The sequence below is a fragment of the Psammomys obesus genome, unplaced genomic scaffold (genome assembly GCF_907164565.1).
Source record: "Psammomys obesus unplaced genomic scaffold, mPsaObe1.curated_primary_1811, whole genome shotgun sequence".
Lineage (NCBI taxonomy): Eukaryota > Metazoa > Chordata > Mammalia > Rodentia > Muridae > Psammomys > Psammomys obesus.
This window is the reverse complement of record NW_026585626.1, coordinates 14167149-14187950: the sequence shown is the minus strand read 5'-3', so window position 1 is coordinate 14187950 and position 20802 is coordinate 14167149. Positions and strand designations below refer to the sequence as shown.

General features: G+C 40.0%; 1 protein-coding gene across 3 annotated transcripts in view; it reads right to left on the bottom strand.

The window, feature by feature from the left end:
• Lims1 (LIM zinc finger domain containing 1) overlaps positions 1-20802 on the bottom strand; it is a 114777-nt gene that overhangs the window by 41887 nt on the left and 52088 nt on the right. The window contains exon 1 of one of the 3 annotated variants that reach the window (XM_055614246.1): positions 14519-14625. The exons of the other annotated variants lie outside the window; for them this stretch is intronic. Coding sequence (XP_055470221.1) covers positions 14519-14625 — 107 coding nt within the window. Of the gene's footprint in view, positions 1-14518; positions 14626-20802 lie in introns of those variants that run through there. 3 annotated transcript variants of the gene reach the window in all.

Here is a 20802-nt window from a genome sequence, read left to right as displayed (position 1 = left end):
CTATCTATCTATCTATCTATCTATCTATCTATCTATCTATCTATCTATCTATCTATTTCATGTGCAGTGTTCTGCCTATAAGTAGATGAGGGTACCAGATCTTATTAAAGATGGCGGTGTGCCACTATGTGGTTGCTGGGAATTGAACTCAGGACCTCTGAAAGAACAGCCAGTGCTCTTAACCCTCTGAGACATCTCTCCAGCCCCCGAAGCTATTTATTTTTATGTGTGTGTGTGTATGTGTATGTATGTTTGTAATCTTTAGGTTTGGCTATACATTAAATCATATTGCTACAAACAAGTAATCCAAACCTCTTCCTTGTCTGATCACATGTGTGGGGATCAGAAAACAACTTATAGATAGGAGTCAGTTTTCTCCGACCACCATACAAACTCTGGGGACTGAACTCAGTTTCTCAGGCTTGCCTATAGGTGCCTTTACCTCTTTAAGTTCTATCTCTTTAAGTAGAAGTTACTTCAACATAACTACTTTGTAAATCATGGTAGGTGGTCTTGGGTGGTGTAAAAAAGCAGGCTGAGCAAGCCATAGAGAACAAGCCTGTAAACAGCATTTTCCCACAGCCTCTGCAGACTTCATTTCCTGCCTCCAGGTTCCTGCCTTGACTTCTTGCCCTGACATCCAAGCTATAATAAACCCTTTCCTCCCCAATACAAACCTAGCTAAGACACTGGGTGTGCCTAATGTCTTGCTGAGACCAAACTATACACTACTGCACTGCAGTACATCATGAAGCCAGCTGCAGGGCTTCTGACCCACCAGTCTGCTCACTTCATGACTGCAGTCCAAACAGCCAAAGATCCAAACATCCTACTTAGAGATGTCACACAAAGTATTACAGCTGTTCCCAGGAGCTTAAATACTTAAAATTTGAACATATTCATAAGCAGAATTGTCAAAAGCAGCTTTTGGGGGGTGGGACAAAGTGGGGATTAAGTCTAGGGCCTCAGTAAGACAGGATCTTGCTACAAAGCCTAGGATGGCCTGGTAGTCACTATGTAGTTCAGGCTGGCCTCAACCTCATGCTTTTGGCCACTAACCCAGTCTAATTGGTGAGTTCCACACTGCAGTGAGAGATCCTGTGTGTGGAATGCTGTCCTCCGAGCATGACCTCACTAGTGCTCTCTTGCACTGTTAGCAGCCAGGATTACTTTAAAAAGACCTGCATAAGACTGAGTCCAAGAGGCTCATAAGACCTTGCCCCCTCCTACAAGATTTATAAGCAGGTCTGGCATGGTGGTTAACACCTTTAATCCTAGCACTGAGGCACATTTCAAAGTCAAACTGGCTTACATGTAGTGAGCATCATGGCAGCCAGGGCTATGAGAGACTCTGTCTCAACTCTCTCTGTCTTTGTCTGTCTGTCTATCTGTCTGACTCACACACACACACATACATAGAGAGAGGGAGGGGGAGAGAGAGAGGGAGAGGAAGAAAGGGAGGAAGAGGGTAGAGGTAGAAGGAAAAAGAGTAAAGTTTATACAAAAAGAAGTTTATAAACAATTAGGATTATTAGGAGGGCCTTATGAGCCACACTTCCCCTCTCCCCCCAGGAAAATACAGACATTAACTGCTGCTTTGGAGAAAAAGATTTTTTTCTTAAGTGGTGTAGCTGCCCATAAACTGAGCAAGTTCCTGCAAGTAGCCCTTCAACCACATTCTTTTAAGTCTAATTAAAGTCATTATTTTACCAATCATTTGAGTGGAATTATTTCTTGGTCTGTTGTGCCTTGGTCTGAAGTGAAAAGATGTTTGCTTGTCTCCAGGACAAAGTTCACATAACAAAAAGTCAAGGTGGGGGCTAGGGAGATGGCTTATGGTTAAAGCACTTGCTAGGCTAGCTGTCCTCTAAGAGGCCCCAGCCAGCAACATATTGAAACAGATGCTGAAACTCACAGCCAAACATTGGATGGAGCACAGGGGGCCTGTGGAAGAATGGGAGGAAGGCTAGAAGGACCTGAAGGAAACAAGAGCGCCACAAGAAGACAAGCAGAGCCAACTAACCTGGGCCCAGGGTGACTTGAGGAGACTGAAACACCAACCATAGACCATGTATGGACTGGACCTAGGACCCCTACACATATGTACCTGATGAACAACTTGATCTTCATGTGAGTATCCTAGTAAGGGGAGCAAGGGCTGTCTCTGATAGGACTCTCTTGCATGCTTTTCGATCACTTCCCTCCTGGAGGGGCTGCCTTGCCAGGTCACTATGGTAGAGGATGCACTCAGTCCTGATATGTCTTGATATAATGGGATGGGTAGGTGTGGGAGGGCCTTCCTCCTTTCTGAAGGGGAGTGGAGGTAGAATATGGGGAAGAGGGAAGGAGATGGGACCAGGAGGAGAGGAAGGAAGGAGCTACAATTGGAATGTAAAGTGAATAATAATAATAATAATAATAATAATAATAATAATAATAATAATAATAGCACTTACTAGGCAAACACTGAATTTGAAGACAGTTCAGATCCCCTAAACCCACATCAATGATGAGTAGTTGTGGCAGCCGGTCTGTGATTCTAGTCTCAGACTGAAGCAATCCCCAGAGCAAGCTGTCCAGAGAGACTAGCCATATCAACAAGCTCTGGGCTTAAATGAGAGATTCTTTCTCAAAAATAATAGAGGATGATGCCTAACATCAACCTCTGCGTCCACATGCATGTTCAACCACGAACATTTACATAGCCATGTGCACACACACATACAAACAACATGGATAAAATAAAAACAAAACCAAGAAGGACAACTTCTGAAGAATGACTTCTGAGGTTGGCCTCCATATACCTGTGTACACATGTGGACCACCCTACCATGAACATGCAAACATACTTGCACAAATGCAAAAGAAATTGGCTTTGTAGTGAAAAAAATATAGCTTTTACATATCATTATTCCTCCATCCATGCATAAAATACACTGTATCAGTGATATGAATACCATTCACATTGTATTAGGTAATACAGTATACAGATGATTTAAAATGAAAGACTTGGGCAAATTCTATGCAAGTACCAGGCCATTTTATAAGAGGCCCAAGCAGCCACAGATTTTGCCATCCCCTGGCTAGGATGGAAGAAGTGGAGGTGCATGGGATTGGTTCTAGAACCAATCCCCACCCCACTGTAAGTGATGAGTGCAGAATGGGAGAGCTAAAAAATTTATTCCATAAAATATTTATGAAAATCCATCACTAAACAAAGAACTTAGCAACAACTACCACTAGAATGAAGCTTTGTCAACTGCTACCAAAGATTTCTGTGCATATTGGGATATTCAAATCACTAATGTGGCCAATTAAATTACCACTTGGCAAAATGAACTATTTTCCCTGTAATTCTCTATTTCACTTAAGTGGAAAATTTCATCTGATTTTCCTCAGACTATTAAAAACAAAACAACTATGATTAACAAGTAAGATAATGGAGATGGAAAGTTATTTCCCATTTCCACTTTGTAGGACAAATGTAGTGTGCTTTCTTTTAAGATAATAAGGAATTAGGCAAAGTTCAACCAGAAAAAGATAAATTTTCAGTTAATACACCATTTGCCTTGTCTGTTAAAATTGCTTCCTAATTGTAGAAGACAAACAAAATTATTACCGAGAAGAATGAAAAAGTAGTTAACACATTTTTTTGTTGTTTTGTTTTTGTTTTTGAAGACAGGTTTTTTTTTCTGGGTAGACTTGGCTGCCCTGGAATGCACTCTGTAGACCAGGATGGTCTTGAACTCAGAGATCTGCCTGCCTCTGCCTCCCAAGTACTGGGATTAAAGGTTTGTGCCGCCACTGCCTGACTAACACATACTTTCTTAACTAACTTAAACTGAATTAACAGTGCATATACTTTTTATGGGTTTGTACTAGTGTTGTTTATTGAAATTAGTAAAAGCACTTTGACTTTTTTGTATCTTTTTTGGTTTATTTGTTTTTGTTTTTTGAGACAGGGTTTCTCTGTGTAGCCCTGGAACTCAACCTGTAAAGCAGGCTGGCCTCACCCTCCTAGTTTCCCCTGCCTCTATCTCCTGAGTGTTGGCATTAAAGGCTTATGCTAATACTGCCTGGCAACTTTACTGTATATTAACCATAATCATAGATAAAGTTAAAAAAAATTAAAAAACATGAAGTGTTTGCATTAAAGTAACAGTTACAACCCTGTACTACCCATGCCCCATCCCAGGTTGCCTGGTATAAGGCTATTTACTTATAATTGTACCTAAGAATTGACTACTGAAATAAAACAGGGCTCTCTGTGTCAACTCCTCAATCAAAAATGTTCTGCCCCAAACTGTCCTAAATAATGCAATCAATATTTCAGCTACTCAGCTTTAACCAGTTTAACAAGCATTGATAGCCTACTTTGGGGTCCATCTCTCATGAGGAATTTCTGAATGACTCACACAACAAAAACCTATCCAAAAAACATTTGAGTGTATAAAAAATACCCTACTAGGAAAAGTGGAAAGAGGGACAGAAAAGAACTAAGCTTATTTTCTTTCTCCATGACGCTCTCTGACATAAACATTCTAAAAAATGTATAAAGAGAAAGTAAGAACCCCTCCTTCCATAAAACAACAGAGCCAACCAGCTGACAGGCCCCAGCTACCTTCTTTCTACAAAGACACATCCTTACCTGAAAAAGGAGATGAGAATTGATCTGGGAAGCTGCCAAATGTATAGAAAAAGTCATAACCATTAATAGCAGAACACTGAGAAATGTCATGAACAACTGGCAGTCTGGGGCAGGATGAGTGGCTGGTACCTCATTTTGTAAGTTGAATATGTCCTTCCCTGTCACCCAACAATACTTTATATTTATAAAATGTGTAATTGTCAAAGAACTACTATTATTCCCCTCAGCTAGAGATTCTACATCCCATCCAATGAGCTTAACTTTAGGAAGACCAAATACTATGTTCTGTATGCAAGTCAGTCATAGTTGGACTTTTCAGACTCTGTATCCTGGGCGTCTCTGAGCACTGTTCTCAGTAGTCCATCAAGCATCTGCTAAGAGGCAGAGGACCAACACTGTCAGGGCATGGCCTCTGCTGACACCCATATAGCTCAGAGTCTTTAGCAAGATCATGCTTAAGAGACAGCTCCCTGGGATACAAAGCAAATAGCCTGTGATTAATACAAATAAATAATAAATAAATAAATGCGTGAATAAAGAGACAGCTCCCTTGACTACAATAACTGCAGTGAACTCCTGAGGCCCCAAACAAATTTGGAGTGTTTGATCAACTTAAAACAACTTAAACATTTCTTTACATTTCCCTCAGAAGTAAAGACTTTGCTCTGATTTTTCAAATATTTTTCCTAGAAAATATCCCTCTAGTAATTCTTTTATTGCTCATGTTTTTTAATTCTTATCATCATGCATTAACATATTCTTACTTCTAAACAACTTTTTAGAAAGATACAAAGCCACATTTGAGAAAGCTCCAAATATAGAAGAACAATATTTTTAGCTGTGTTGACCTAAGCGATAGCCATGTTACCAGAGAAACCTTTTGGTGTATTCAGGAGCTCTTTATATGGCAATGGTGACCAGCAGCAGCAGCCTGTCTCTAAGGTACATTCTTATTTTAGTTCTGACTCAGCAGAGCTTTTTCACTGAACACAACTGCCAGCTATAATGGGACAGGAAGTCAGTGGGAGCTTTTATTCTTGACTAAACTTACTAGGAGGCCTACTTCGCTGACAAGGAAAAGAGAAAACCATGAAAATTTCAGTACAGAAGGAAAGAGGTAAAATACTTCATTCAAGCCAAAGGTCTTTCCTTGTTAAAAATCATATATTTCTCATTTCCAGTTACTTTCTTCATTCAGAATATACCCATGTTTTTTTAAACACATTGGCCAGAATATAGAGACACAGAACTTTTTCTGTTATAGTTGAAATGGTTCTTGCCCTTAATAAGCCTTACATTTTGTGATGTGCAGAGAAAGACAAAGAATTATTTTAGCTGCCATGACTCAGCTGTGGACTGTCAATACAGTCTAAAATTTGCATCCACTCTAAAATTTTTCAAATACCCTTTATTCTGGCCTCTGAAAGCAGGTCACATGGTTATGAAGGTCTTTGTTCAATTCTTTCTCTCTTCTCAAGAGGAATTCCATGAACCTGGCAACTCACTTCCTTCTGGGAAGTGAAACATTGCTGCCCTACATCTTAGTTTTTTAAAGCAGCACTCAAGCTATGTCAGTAGAGGGCACTGGAGATATGCCACAGGTTCCCTGAACCTGCAGAGAGCAGGCATAGACTCCTACAGAATGTTTGGCTTTCCCACTGTCCAGCTCCCGCAGGTCATTGCAGTGAATGGCATTTGTGATAGTGTGCTGGACTTTTTTGGTACCCATTAATTAGCAGTGAGTATCCATTCTTCTGGCAGCTCTGCAAGACAGAAGTAGCAGGTGTGTGTGTGTGTGTGTGTGTGTGTGTGTGTGTCTGTGTGTCTGTGTGTCTGTGTGTCTGTGTGTGTGTGTGTACGCGCAGCTTACGTTTGGAGACTCTTATCTAAGCCCTTGGGGCAGTGACTATTATATGGCAGCTTATCCTATTCTATTGCTAAACCAACAACATCTATTAAGAGCTGGCCTGGAGAGGTGGTGTAAGAAACAGTTCTTTTCTATCAGAGATAGCTAACCTGACAAGAGCCTTCCCTTCTAAATGAGTAGAGGAGCAGTCTGGTCTCCAGCACCCACATTAAGCTCCAGACCCAGGGGATCCAATGTACTCTTGTTTCTTCTCTTGGCACCACACTCATAGGACACACATTTCACATAGGCACATACATACATAAATATAAAACTGAAGAAGTTATTCTTCTTAGACATTCAACTTTACAAAGCATGCATTTTCTTTTCTGACTGAACTAAGACCAACAGAGGAAGAAGCATGTGGTCAGGATCCTGCAGTTGAAGAGTTCTCACACTTTTGGGCTCCTTACCAACATGAGGAAAGTGTCTCCCTTAGAAAATTAAGACAGCTGTATTTGCTGCTTAACACTAGGAAGAGGTGGAAAGAGTGGGTAACCAAGTAAAGTACAGCCCAGTGAAACAGTCAGAGTTCTCAGAAGGACACATAAGAAAGAGGACACTGAGGAACCTGAGGTCTTCAGTGAGTTCTCTTTGTGTCAGCAGATGAGAAAGCACCACTGGCAGAATGTACAGTCACCAGGACAAGGTGGATGAGAAAACCAGCTCCAAAGGCAACGTTTAAAAGGCATTATAACAATGGTCTAGACCACTTCTGCTATGAAATAAGCTTTTATGAGATGAATTATCACACCTCATTCTTTTCTCCTTCCCCACTATTTATCAATCTCTCCCACAGACATAAAAATTAAATCCAACAACGGGCAGACTTAATTAGCCTAAACCTCAAAACAGGGCAGTTGCAGTAGCAGAGCAGAATCAAGTCTATCATTATACCTTCCTTTCTCTCTTGCATACATTAGCAGAAGACACAGCCTGAAACAGAAAAATGACTCAAGTGTCTTCCTAACTACTCTGTTCAGCATGCTTCCTCCTGCCCATTCTGGTATAAGTCCTTGAGGACACTGTTCTTTCCTTCGATTCACAGAACCAGATCCTCTGCTGCCTCAGCAATGGGTACCACTATCTCCCAGTTCCCACCTCAACTACAAACCTGTAAGAACAGTGTGCAAGAAAGAATCTAGCAAATGGCTGGGGAAAAATACTGCGGAACTCAGGCAGATTACTAATGTGTCAATTATTCTGTAACTGAGCTACAAATACATATAGGTACCATGTGGGTTACATTTGTGTGTATACTTCTTAACATTTAATTACTTAAAAAATGCAAAAAAAAAAAAAAAAGGCTGAGCATGGAAGCTCACACCTGTAATCCCACCACTCAGAGGGCAGAAAGAGGCAGAAGGATCATTATAAGTTTAAGGCCAGCCTCATTTACATAGTTCTACACAAACCATGGCTACATGGCTACATACCAGGTACAAGAACTGATCTCAAAAAAAAAAAAAAAAGTAAAATTAAATTTAAGCCTTTTATAAACAGAAGTGCAATCAGGAGTTTTAGTTCAAGACAGCAAACACACTTAAAATGGTATGTGTCCTACCCGGTCCTTTCATTTGAACCTTGAATCAAGCATTAGTAAAAACAATCTCTTTCACAGCAATTCATAGTTAAGAAAGCAAGAGTGTAGTAAAAACTAACATGGTACAACGTCAAATGACAACTATGGAAAAACAGAGAGAGACGTATTAACTAGGAGTTCTCTTTCTGCTATAAGACACCAAGACCAAAAGCAACTTGAGAAGGAAAGGGTTTATTCCTGCTTATAACTCTCAAGTCAGACTTCATCACTGAGGGAAGTCTGGGCCAGAAGTAAAGGCAGGAACCTGGAAGCAGGAGCTGAGGCAGAGGCCATGGCAGAATGCCGCTTACTAGCTCATTGCTCTGGGTTCGCTCAGTTTGTTTTCTTATACAACCAGAACCACTTGCCCAGGGGTAGCAACATCCACAGTGAGTGGGTCCTCCCATATCAATCATTACTCAAGAAAACACCCCACAGACCTGCCTAGAGGCATGCTGGTGAAGGCATTTTCTCAGCTGAGGTCCCTCAGAATACTTTATCAGGATGACAATAAGACCAACTAGGACAGAAGACAAATTTTCAAAGAGGTTAGAAACTATCAACACACCAAATGACGAACCATTGAGAATGGTTATAATAAACTAATAAAATGACACCAAGAAATGGCAGTAAAAATGCTGTCCCATCTATAATGATAGGTATCTATGCTGCCTGTACCAGAAGTCAGTGATTTATGGCTGAAGTTACAGCTAAGTAGGAAAAAAAAAAAAAGCCCTGAATTTGGTCCTGAACACTACAAAAGAAAAGTAAAACAAAACAAGTAGGTAAGCTGGGTGTGGTGGGGTATAACAGTAATCCTAGCACTAACAAGTGCAGCTGAGACAAGAAGAACATGAATTTGAAGCAAACCTAAATAGTGAATTTCAGACCAGTCAGAGCTATAGTAAGACTCTGCCTCAAAACAAAGAACCCCCCAAACAAACAACAAACACAGCAAACCCCAAACAGTTTTCACCTCTTTAAAAGCAGTCATCCCTCTATAGATATCCAATACTTATCTAGTATATTACAGCACATGACCACATGACTTTTCAGAGATAAACTGTCTATAAACATTCTCTGAAATACAGGAAACCATTCTGCTAAATGAAACAATACATGTACTACATGTTTTTTTTCTTATGTGGGAGAGCCCAGATTTACACTTACACACACACACACACACACACACACACACACACACACACACATCATGAAATTACAAAGAGGATCATGAGAGGGAAAGAAGAGATCTTAGAAGAGGGTGATAGAATCAGAAATGGGGACTCTCCAACCAGTGTAATAAGTAAAAGAGAAGAGGGGGAGGGCAAATTAGAATAAAGTGAAAAGCCACATATGTATAAAAATATCACAATAAAACCCATTTTTTCACATATGTATTTAAAACTTTAAAGAGTCTTTAAAATCTAGTTTTAATTTAAATATTCTTAAAAGGCTTATGTGAGGGGGGAACCCTATTAAATAACTTACAGTTAAGATACTGGCAAAAATAAGGATTTAATTCCCATGTGATAGGCAAGACTGCTTCCTGGAATGGAGAAGGAGGGGGAATTGCCTGGCATACTTCATTAATCTAAGCAAAATATAATCAGAAAACAGTATTGCTTTGCTCATGTTGTACTGTCAGTGCTCTCTCTTTCTCATTGGTATGCTACTTACTCTGTAGATACAGAGCACCTCTAGGCACAACACACACTTATATATTGCTTACATAAACGACAGGTCAAGTTACCTTCCTTTTGCTTAGAATTTTCATTTAGGCAGCATGAACCATTATTCATATTTTGGTTCTAGAGTTTTAGCTACATGTATTCTTATACTTTCAAAGCAAGGAGTCAGAAAACAAAATCAGGAGGCTTTTCTCTAGCTCATTCACCATTACTAACCAGATAAAGAAAGGTTTATAGAACACACAGAGTTACACTCATTCTCCTACATTCCTGACCAGCTGTGTTTCCATACTAGTAGAGCTGAGCAGTTAGGACAGATGGAATGACCTACAAGGCTTAAAACATGGATTTTCTGAACCAAAAAGCAATGGCCAAACTTTGAAATTACTAGGCCATTTTTTATTCAATAATAGTAACTAATAACTCTGCTTATACACCCTTACTTCTTATCCCTATGGAGGCACAATACATTTTAATTGTTTATCTGTGTGTGTTTTTTCCTGTTATTAGATAATGTGTTAAGAGCATATCCCCAATACCATGGAAGTAGCTCTAATGAATGTAGACTGAACCAAAGGTGCCTAGACAAATGTGTGTTACAGAGTAAATCAAAACACTCACAACCTACAGTAGTTTTTTTTTTTTTTTTTTTAACAAAAATTTCCCCCCTGGCAAATATCTATGAAAAACAAGTAGAAAATACATTCAGATCAATCACCCACAAGCAAAACAGAAGACTTTAGGTTTCACTTTTAAGCTTAAAGGTAAAAATTTAACTTTTAAGATATAATTAAGTATACTCAGAACTTCCAGGTAACCAATCTTGTTTAAAAAGATTTAGTTATTTGTGTGTATCTGTGTTAGTGTAAGTGTGCCTGTGGGCACACACCACATGCATATGTGGCGACCAGAAGAGGGTGTCAAGTTGTTCCCTCTCTCACTCTCTCCCTCTTCCTTTGAGGCAAGGGTCTCTCCCTGAGCCTGCGGGTCAAGGCCCCTGCTCTTCTTCCATAAGCTAGAAGCCTGAAAGCCCCACCAACCCTCCTGTCTCTATGTCTGCCCCTCTTAGCGCTGGGGTAACCAGTACTTGTTACATGCGAGCTGGGATCTGAACTCTGGTCCTCATGATTGTATAGAAAACATTTTTTAACCACTGATCTATCTCTCCAGCCCTGAAGATAACAAATCTTATTCTAAAACCCAAGCATGGGTGCAGAGTCTGTTGGTAAGAGCTCACCGTGAACATGGGACCCTGCTGGCTACAGCCCTGGGTCTAAACCACTCAAACATTAGCAGCCCTGTATTTCTCAGTCTTGCTAAAGCCCACACGATTATTTGAAGATCCAACGAATAAGCACTTGCTCCATCATTTGAAAACAATAAATAGCATGAAAGGATAAGCAGGTTAGAAAAAAAAAACAATTACTGAATTTACATTTCTATTATTATTATTAAATAATTATTTTATACAATAGTAGGTATTGAACCCAGGGCCCACATACACAGACTAAAAATAAGTAAGTGGAATAAAAGCCCAACTTCACCAGTTGTCAAGAAAATGGATTTAAAATCTTGTTGAGGTTAACAAAATGGAAAAGCTGACAAAATAATTTTCTGATCATTATAAAAGTTGGTGGCTATGTGGAAACACAAGAAATTTTATATACTACTGGTGTGAATCTGTTTACAAAACAATTGAGCCAGATCTGAAAAAATAAATATAGACTTAGCCAAACAACCTAGCTACTCCAAAATGAAAGTAGCATACATCTAATATATGATGTGTACATGACTTTCATTAACAGCTTTATTTGAAATAGCCAAAGACTGAAAATAAATCTAAGGTCAAATTCAACAAATTATAGTCTTGTTCATAGTATAATAATACAATGGAATCATTTATTGATACCTGCACCAAGATGAATGCATCTCAAAATAATTATGGTGAGTTCAAGAAATCAAAACAAAACACAAATATAGGGTGAAAGGGATGATTGAATGGTTAAGAGCACTTGCTGCTCTTGCAGAAGACCTGAGTTCCCAGCATCCAAGCAGCAGCTCACAACTGTCTGTAATACTTCAGTGTGGAAGACCCAATGCCTTTTTCTGGACTCTCAGGGCATCAGACATGCATGTGGTACACAAGTATACATGCAAGCAAAACACCCATAAATGAAATTTTAAAAACAAAGAGTATCAAACTCTAAAAACTACAAACCAATCTAGCTACAAAAACTCAATTAAAGTTATCTAGGAATACAGGAAAGGAGAGGGAGATGGGGAAGAACTACAAAGAGATATGGGGATGATAAATATACTATCTGGACTGTAACTGATGTGTCATTGTACATATATTTAGCAATATTGATCTAACTTATGTACTTTACTGAGACACAATATAATGACTTTTTAAAAAGTGTAGAGTAATGGAATGACCTTTAATCCTATCTTCTACTGAATGAGATTACTGTTGTAAGCTAAACTGTGTCCCCATAAAAATGTTACGTGTGCTGTACTCTGTTAACTTTACATTTCATGGGGTAGTGGTATAACCTCTATAACCCCAGCATTTTGAGAGACCAAGACTGCCACTGTAACTATATAAATGTTAAGAGCCCAGTCTAAAGTACATAGTGAGATCTAAGACAGTTGGGGCTACGTAATGAGACAAACAAAAAAATAGCCTTCGCATATTCACTGTGCTCCTAAATTACATGAATATAACTTCAAGTATGCTTTTTGATTCATTTCAGAATCCTGATATATTCCTGGTTTTATCTATGCATAAAGCTAATTGGCAGGTAGTAGGAATGGGTAGGACAAAAGCATAACTACAGGAAAGAGGCAAAGATCTAGATCAGGGATCAGGTGAGGATTTTTGTAAAGGGCCAGATAGGGAATTTTTGTTTTTGTGGGACATGCCAATCTGTATCATGGTGCAACTTCCAGTTTAACACAAAACCACCACAGGCAACACACAGAAGAAAGCACAGCTATGACCCAATAGAACTTTATGTTCCTATACTGGAATATGAATTTCATGCAATTTGCACATTAAGAATAACTGTGGCCTCAAACCCACAGAGATCTGCCTGACTCTGCCTCCTAAGTACTGGGATGAAAAGTACAAATGGGCTTTGGGCAATAGTGAGATAACATGAAAGATACTTGGTATTTCATGTACTCAAAACAAAAACTGCTTGTAGGGAAAACATGTTGATCCTATGCCAAAAGATGTTCCCTGAATAAAGAGGTTATGTCTTATTCATCCCGCACACAGTAGACATTCAATTAAAATTAGATAAATGATGTCTTAACCTCCTGACACCATTATTGCCCTGTACTATTACCAAGATAATGCTTGCCTCACAGAGATGGCTGTGAGGATTTTTATAATGGTAAATGATATAATGATATACAATGTTGGTAGTTATTTTATACACATTTAGAAGATCTGAGGTACTGAAACTTGAGATACCTAACTTCAAATTCATTACTCTCCTGATTCTTCTTAGCTAATAAATCTGTTAATACTAAAATACAACAAGAGGGGAAAACCCATCTCTCCAAACTGATTTTAAAAGTCCATGGGAAAACTGAAAATTATCTACCTTTTCTGTTTCAACTGCACTGTAAATATGGAAACTGATTCTAAAACTATTAGGAGATGAAAGAAGCAGAAACACAAACCACTGTTGTCATCACTGAGGAATTACATAACCAGAATGGGTAGAAAAATCGTTTTCTTTAATTCACTGAAACAAACAACATTTAACAATTACTTTGGGTCTGAAAATAAGTATAGGTTAGTTTAAAATATTTTACAGATATTAAGTTTTTAAAACCGGCAAGTCTAAGAATACTCAATCTAAAATAAAAACTGTTTTTTGCTAACTCCATTCTTGAATTCTGAGTGTACAGTCTGGACTCATGACATGGTTCACTGGTTGGGAGACCTTGCCTAGTGTGTGTGAAGATCTGGGTTGGACTGCCCCTCTCAAAGGGAGAGATTACAAACTAAAGCTAGATACAGTAAACTGTTTTTCCAAATGCTTCTCTTCATTGAAGCTTTCTGTCAGTAGGAAAACAGAAACACTTCTTATCCCAGAAAAAGAAAATCCAAATCTTCTTTCACAGTAATACAGGGGCTTAATGCTGCAGGGACTTTCAGAACATCAAATTTAGAAGAACTTTTTGTTAGTTACAGGAAAAAAAAAGCTATTATTTGGCTGGTTTTAGATAAATTAACTTTGAAAACCAAAACTAATGTTTGTTAACTTGGTCACCAGATTTTTGATGTCCTTCATTCCTAAATTACATTCAGTAGTTCCACAACATTCCTTTCTTCAATAACAAAGAATCTCAGGAACCCCTCCCAGCCCCTACTGCCACACACTCAAAGTTAAATTTCTCACAGAAATCTGCTCTGATAGACCCACACAGCCACGTCTAACCCACAGGGAAATCAACTCCTTCCCGTTGAAAAGCTACTCTGGAGCTGCAGCTAGAGATGCGCCAGTAGCCCAGGTGTGGAGATGAGCTATTAGAGTGTACGGGCTTGGAAAGAGTGGGAAAGGCTCTAGTGCCACAAAGAGGCTCCTACCCAAAGTACACTGCATCCACAAGGCTATGAATCCCTGCTACAATCATCAGGAACCTTGACCTTTAGCCAACCCTGACTCTGCACTCACCTCAGCTCTTCCTCAGGGAGCCCATTTACTCTCAGACTATGAGGACGCTCTCGCCTTCTCCGGTACAGGCCCGATTGTGAAAGCTCCTTAAGCTGTAATGCAGTCATAGTTTTCTCTGCACAGCAATTAAGGAGACTTTGGAGCGCTTATGCTAGGCGAGTGTTGCCAGCTCAGAAAGGCAGTGTCCTCTGCGGAAGGACCTCAGCACACCTGACTCTGAGGGAGAAAGCAGGCCAGGCCAGTCGGCTGAAACACAGCTTCCTGTTTCTTGTAGGTACACACCCTCCCCAGCAAGACATGACTTGCCTTATCTCTGGGCCCTGTACCTAGGGGAGGGGGAGTCAGTGACCCATATGGCCCACGTGGCCACCAATAAGCAAATTTCTTATGAACAATGACAGCAATTCCTTTATAAAATCTCTCCAATAGTCTTTCGAATTAGAGTTGGAGAAAAAGCTCTAGCAAAGTAATGCTTAAAGAACGGTCCTGCCCTAGTTTATTTGCCAGGAAATCCATTAACATTTCACAGACAGCTGTCAGTATAAAGAAGTGCCTGGTCATCAGGAGCTCTTTGGGACATTTTCCCTTAAAAAAAAAAAAATCATAAACAGGGGGAAGAGCATTTCTTCTGCTAAATTCTCTTAAATGATTTTCTGATTCTGTGCCTACTTTTTCCCTACTTTTTCTGAATAGCCCCAACTTACATAGCTACCTCTGCTGGGTAACACTTATCTCAGGTTGCCAGCCTACAAACGCCAGTGTTTATCTATGTAGTTGATCTTGGTAAGCAAGATGAAGGGGCTGCAGATCACAGAGGACATGGGAAATGCTGTGTCACTTCTCCAATAATGTGAACAATACACCAGGCAGGGAGCCACCCACCAGGCCAATTATGTCCCTCTCAGGATATATACCACAGCACAAATACAGGCTGGCTGCTGGCTAGTTCTTAGTCAAAAGCTTGATTCATGGCTCTAGTAATTTCTATTTGGGCAATTTGTACCATTCTTTTCCTTTTAGACACCTCTCAACAAGAACACAGAAAAGGGGATGGAGAGTAGAGTATTGTTAGTGTATGGTAAGGCCATGGATTCAATACCAAACACTAGTCCTCCCCTCCAAAAAAAAAAGGTATATTTCTATAGCATAATATAACCAATAGCTTTACTTTAAAAAGGGGTGGGCTTTTTTGTTTTTAAACTGATGCAATTCACTGACAAGAAAACAGAGCGTGGTAACTACTGAAAGTTACTTACACAGGAAACAGATAACTGTGTGGGATGGATCCTGTATGAAGAGTCTGTGGTTAAAAGGATGTGAAGACAGTAAAAAAAAAAAAAAAAAAAAAAAAAAGACAGTTCTAAGCCCTGTAACAAACAAGCTATGACAACTGTTACCCTTTGACTTTTCAAATGGTTGGGCTGACAAGCAGGAATTTTAGTAAATCAATGTTTATGTGCCAATGAAATTGCTATAAAGAATAATATTAAATTCTGAAGGATCTTTAAACCATTGTCTTCATGAAGACAAAGGGAAGGAGGGAAGGGAGGGAAGAAGGGAGAGATGGGGGAGGAAAGAAGGGGGAGAGGAAGGGGAAGGGGGTAGGGAGAGAAACAGGAGCTTTGCTTTCATCCTTCACCCTTGAGGATGCATATTTAGGCCTGTAAAAGGAGCTAGGTAACAACACACAGGCACCATCAGGAACTCCACAGCTTTGAAAGAAAATTTCACACACTTCTGCAAAATATACTATCAACTAGCATTCAGCCTGCAGCCATAACTGGCACTACACCATTACCAGGTGGAAACACATACCCAGCCAAGAACACAAGAGACTTGGCATGGTATATCAGAGTACAGATCTTAGATCTTTTGAGAAAAAAACAAAAACAAAAACAAACAAACAAACAAACATGTTGTTGTATTGTTTCTAGAGACAGGGTCTTACTATAATGGCCTTGCCGACTGGGGACTTGCTACATAGACCAGGCTGGCTTCAAAATCAGAGACCTGCCTCCCTCTGCCTCCCAAGTAAAGAAATTAAAGGTGGGCACTACTATGTCCAGCCCCAAGTTTATTTTTTGAGACAAGGGCTCATGTATCTCAGGCTAGCCCTGAACTCACTAGGTAGCCAAAGATGTCTCTGAATGCTTTTTCCTCTCATCTCCACCCTCAGGAGTGCCCCAACTACTTCTGGTTGCCTGGTTTATACGACTATGGGTATTTTGCATCTTAAGCAAGTATTTTACCAGCCCCAGCCCTCAGACCTGAGCTACATATATCTTCAGATCCCAGATCTTTCCCCTTTCCCCCAAATAAACTTTCCTATAGAAAAGTAGTTACCAACCATGCCCAATTTTTCTTTTCAGATATAGTTCAAGGCTCTTCAGTTTCATATCTGCATAATTTTTATAGTATGAGAGGCCTAGACAAGTGCTTATCCTCACACGACTCTAAATAGAAACCTTTCCTAAGATTTTTGACTGCCAATTCAGCCTTGCATTCAGTGAAGGACTTGTACCCTCATTTTTCATGTGGCCTCACCTCTGTATATTCATAACTAGAGACTCTGCCTTTTCTTCAACACTTGTAGTAGTGATCACTTCATAAAATTCCTGGCTCTGTCCTATTCCTACAAGTTGCTACGGCCAGAGTTTTCCAGCTTGTCTCTACTCTTATGCAACGGTTTGTTACATGAGCCTAATTACAACTTTCCATACCATTCTTTCCTTTCCAGCTTGCTAAGTTCTTGGTGAACCTGGCACGAAATAGCAATCTGCTCTAATTTACTATCAGCCATTGCCATTAAAGCTGACAATTTCTTCTGTAATTTGAAGCTCCTGACTGAAATGATTAAATAAAAAGTTCTATTGAGGGTTGTGCAAGATCTTTCTCCTTTCAGGCTAACAACTACCCAATAGTTTTCCATCTTCTGGGAGTCAGGGACCTTTTGTGAATGTGATAAAAGTTAATGACTTTCTCACAGAAAATGCATGTGGGTACAACATTTCACAACAGCATTACAAAACTGTCAGACTTCTTTAAAACCACACAGAAAATTCTTCAGATCTTCCCTGTACACTTGTTTTTCCCTTTTCTGAATACCTCCAGCTCACAGTGTGGGCATTTTAAGCTTCACCAAGTGTTCATTTGGTACCTAAATGCTCAGCAGTGGGCTACATACTGTTTGGGAAAAGTTCCTCTTGTCTGCTCTAAATTTCTCTCAGACACCAATTTTCTTATATGTTCAAACTGATCTTTTTAAATGCAGGTTGATTGTTTTTTGACCCTTCTTAAAAACCCTTCCATGGCTCCACTGCCTTTATAACAATATAAACAAAGTGAATGAGGTGTGCTATCTGGTGCCAGCAGAGCCTGCCCCTGGCTCCTTGTCTCCTAGCATTCTGGACTCCAGGCAGTTCCTAGGACAGACTATTCTTCTCACTTCCTGGTTTCTGTCGATGTAGCCAATAAGTCTACAGAAGGACACTTGCAGGGTTAGCTGCTACTCACCCCACTACATCTAGGACAAAGACAAGCCTTTTTAGACCTCATAGGCCAATCAAAGAACCCCCTTTGCTCTATGGACTCCTATGCTCCCTTCTGTGATCAAAACAACACAGTCATCCTATTGGCCATTTTTTTCTTGAGACAGGATTCTACTATGTAGCTCAGACTGTCCTCAAACTTAAGACAGTCTCTTACAGTAAATTTAAAATGTATGGCCTAATAAATGTTTTTTATTAGGCTATAATTATTATGATGGTGTTATTTAACCTGCTATCCTAATCAAATAAAACATAGATACCTGTTAGATTTTATAATTGCCTTAAAATATTTAGGGCTGGGCAGATAATTTCATTTATACTATTTTAATGACCTCATCATTGCAGTCTGGGGTCGAGGGACCACGAAGGAAAAAAAGAGGATCAGAGGAGAAGAAGATGGTCTGGCTAGATCAGCATGGATGGAGCATATGAAGAACATTAATAAGTATTCTGGGACCATGGATGAGAGGTAGCTTGAGATTGGGTCTGGCAGATAAAGTTAGTTTAGACGGTTAATATTTGCAATCCTCCAGGTAAAGACTATTTTATAAGATACAACAGGTGTCTGTGTCTTTATTTGATTGATAACAAGTTAGATAATACCACTGTAATATTTATAGTCTAATAATAAACATTTATTAGGCCATACCCTTTAAATCTACCATAACAGCCTGCCCATCCCCTAAGAATTTTGAAATGTTTTGCTCTAAACCTTCTAATTATCTAACTGAAACTTAAATTTTTATTTTATATTTTATTTTCACATGCATGAGTGTTTTGACCATATGCATATATACCACATGCATGCCTGGCATTCATGAGGCCAGAAGAGGGTATCAGATCCCCTGGAACTGGAGTAACAAATGGTTTAAACCATCATGTTGGTGTTGGGAATTAAACCTGGGTCCTCTGCAGGAGCTCCACAAGGAGAGCAACCAAAAAATTTAAACACGGGGGTCTTTCCAGAGACTCATACTCCAACCAAGTACCATGCATGGAGATAACCTAGAACCCCTGCATAGATGTAGCCTATGGCAGTTCAGTGTCCAAGTGGGTTCCATAGTAATGGGAACAGGGACTGCCTCTGACATGAACTTATTGGCCTGTTCTTTGATCACCTCCCCCTGAGGGGGGAGCAGCCTTACCAGGCCACAGAAGATGACAATGCAGCCACTCCTGATGAGATCTGATAGACTAGGATCAGAAGGAAGGAAAGGAGGACCTCCCCTATCAGTGAACTTGGAGAGGAGCATGCATAGAGAAGGGGGAGGGAAGGTGGGATTACGAGGGGAGAAGGAAGGGATTTATGGGGGGGGATACAAAGTGAATCAAGTGTAATTAATAGAAGTTAAAATAAAAGTAAAAAAGAGAAAACACACACACACACACACACACACACACACACACAACCTGGGCCCTCTGTTAGAGCAGTGTGGTGTTTGGAATAGCAAAGGCCCTTATAGACTCATGTGTGTGAACGCTTGGCTCATATGGAGTGGCACTATTAGGAGGTGTGGCCTTGTTGGAACTATACCTGTGGCGGAGGAAGTGTGTCACTGGAGGCAGGTTTTGAGGTCTTAATAAGCTCAAGTCTGGCCAGTGTGACAGTTTCTCTTTGCTGCCTGCCAACCAAAATGTACAGCTTGCTCAACTATGTTTATAGAAGCTTTTTTCACAATAGCCAGAATTTGGAAACCTGGATGTCCCTTAACTAAAGAATGGATAAAGAAATGGTGGCACATTTACACAATGGAATACTCCTCAGCTATTAAAAACAAAGAAATCATGAAATTTGCAGGCAAATGGATGGAACTAGAAAATATCATCCTGAGTGAGGTATCACAGACCCAGAAAGACACACATGGTATGTACTCACTTATAAGTAGATTTTAGCCATATAGTAGATAAGCATACTACTAGGCACAGACCCAAAGAAGATAAGTAATAAGGAGGATCCAAGGGAGGATACATAAATCTAATTCAAAAAGGGAGAGAAAATAGACTGAGGTAGTGGCTGAAGAAAGGGAACAAGTTGGGGGGGTGGGGGCACAGAGAGTTAAGAAGTTTGAGATCAGACCTGAGGAGAGCGAAGGCGAGAAGACAGAAGGCCTGTAGGGAAAAGAGAAACTGAGGGTGGGGTTATCTTTAGGACAAGATGGAGACCTAAGTCAGGGTAGCCTCCCTGGAGGCTATAAGGGGTACTCAAGCTTAGACTTTTAGTAGCAGAGGCCATAGAGACTAAAGAGGCACCCACTAACTAGACTAATCTTCTAGCAGAGGAAGGGGAACACCAATCCACCCACAAAAACTTTGACTCACAATTTACCCTGCCTATAAGATGTACAGGGATAAAGACAGAGCAAATAGAGCAGAGATTGAGGGAATGGCTAACCAATGGCTGGCCCAACCAAAGATCCACCATATCGGAGAGTGACAACCCTGACACTATGAACCGTTCTCTGCTAAACTTGCAGACAGGAGCCTAACAGAGTTGTCCTCTGAGAGTCACTACCTAGCAGTGCCTCAAAACAGATATTGAGACTTACAACCAAACACTGGGCGATGCAGAGGGAGTCTTGTGGAAAAGTGGGAAGAAAGAGAAAAGGACCTAGAAGCAACAGGAGACTAACAGTGCCAACTAACCAGTGCCCAGAGGAGCTTGCTGAGACTGAAGCATCAATCAAGGACCTAGGCCCCCTATAAAGATATTACAGAAAGAAGCTTAGGCCTCATGTG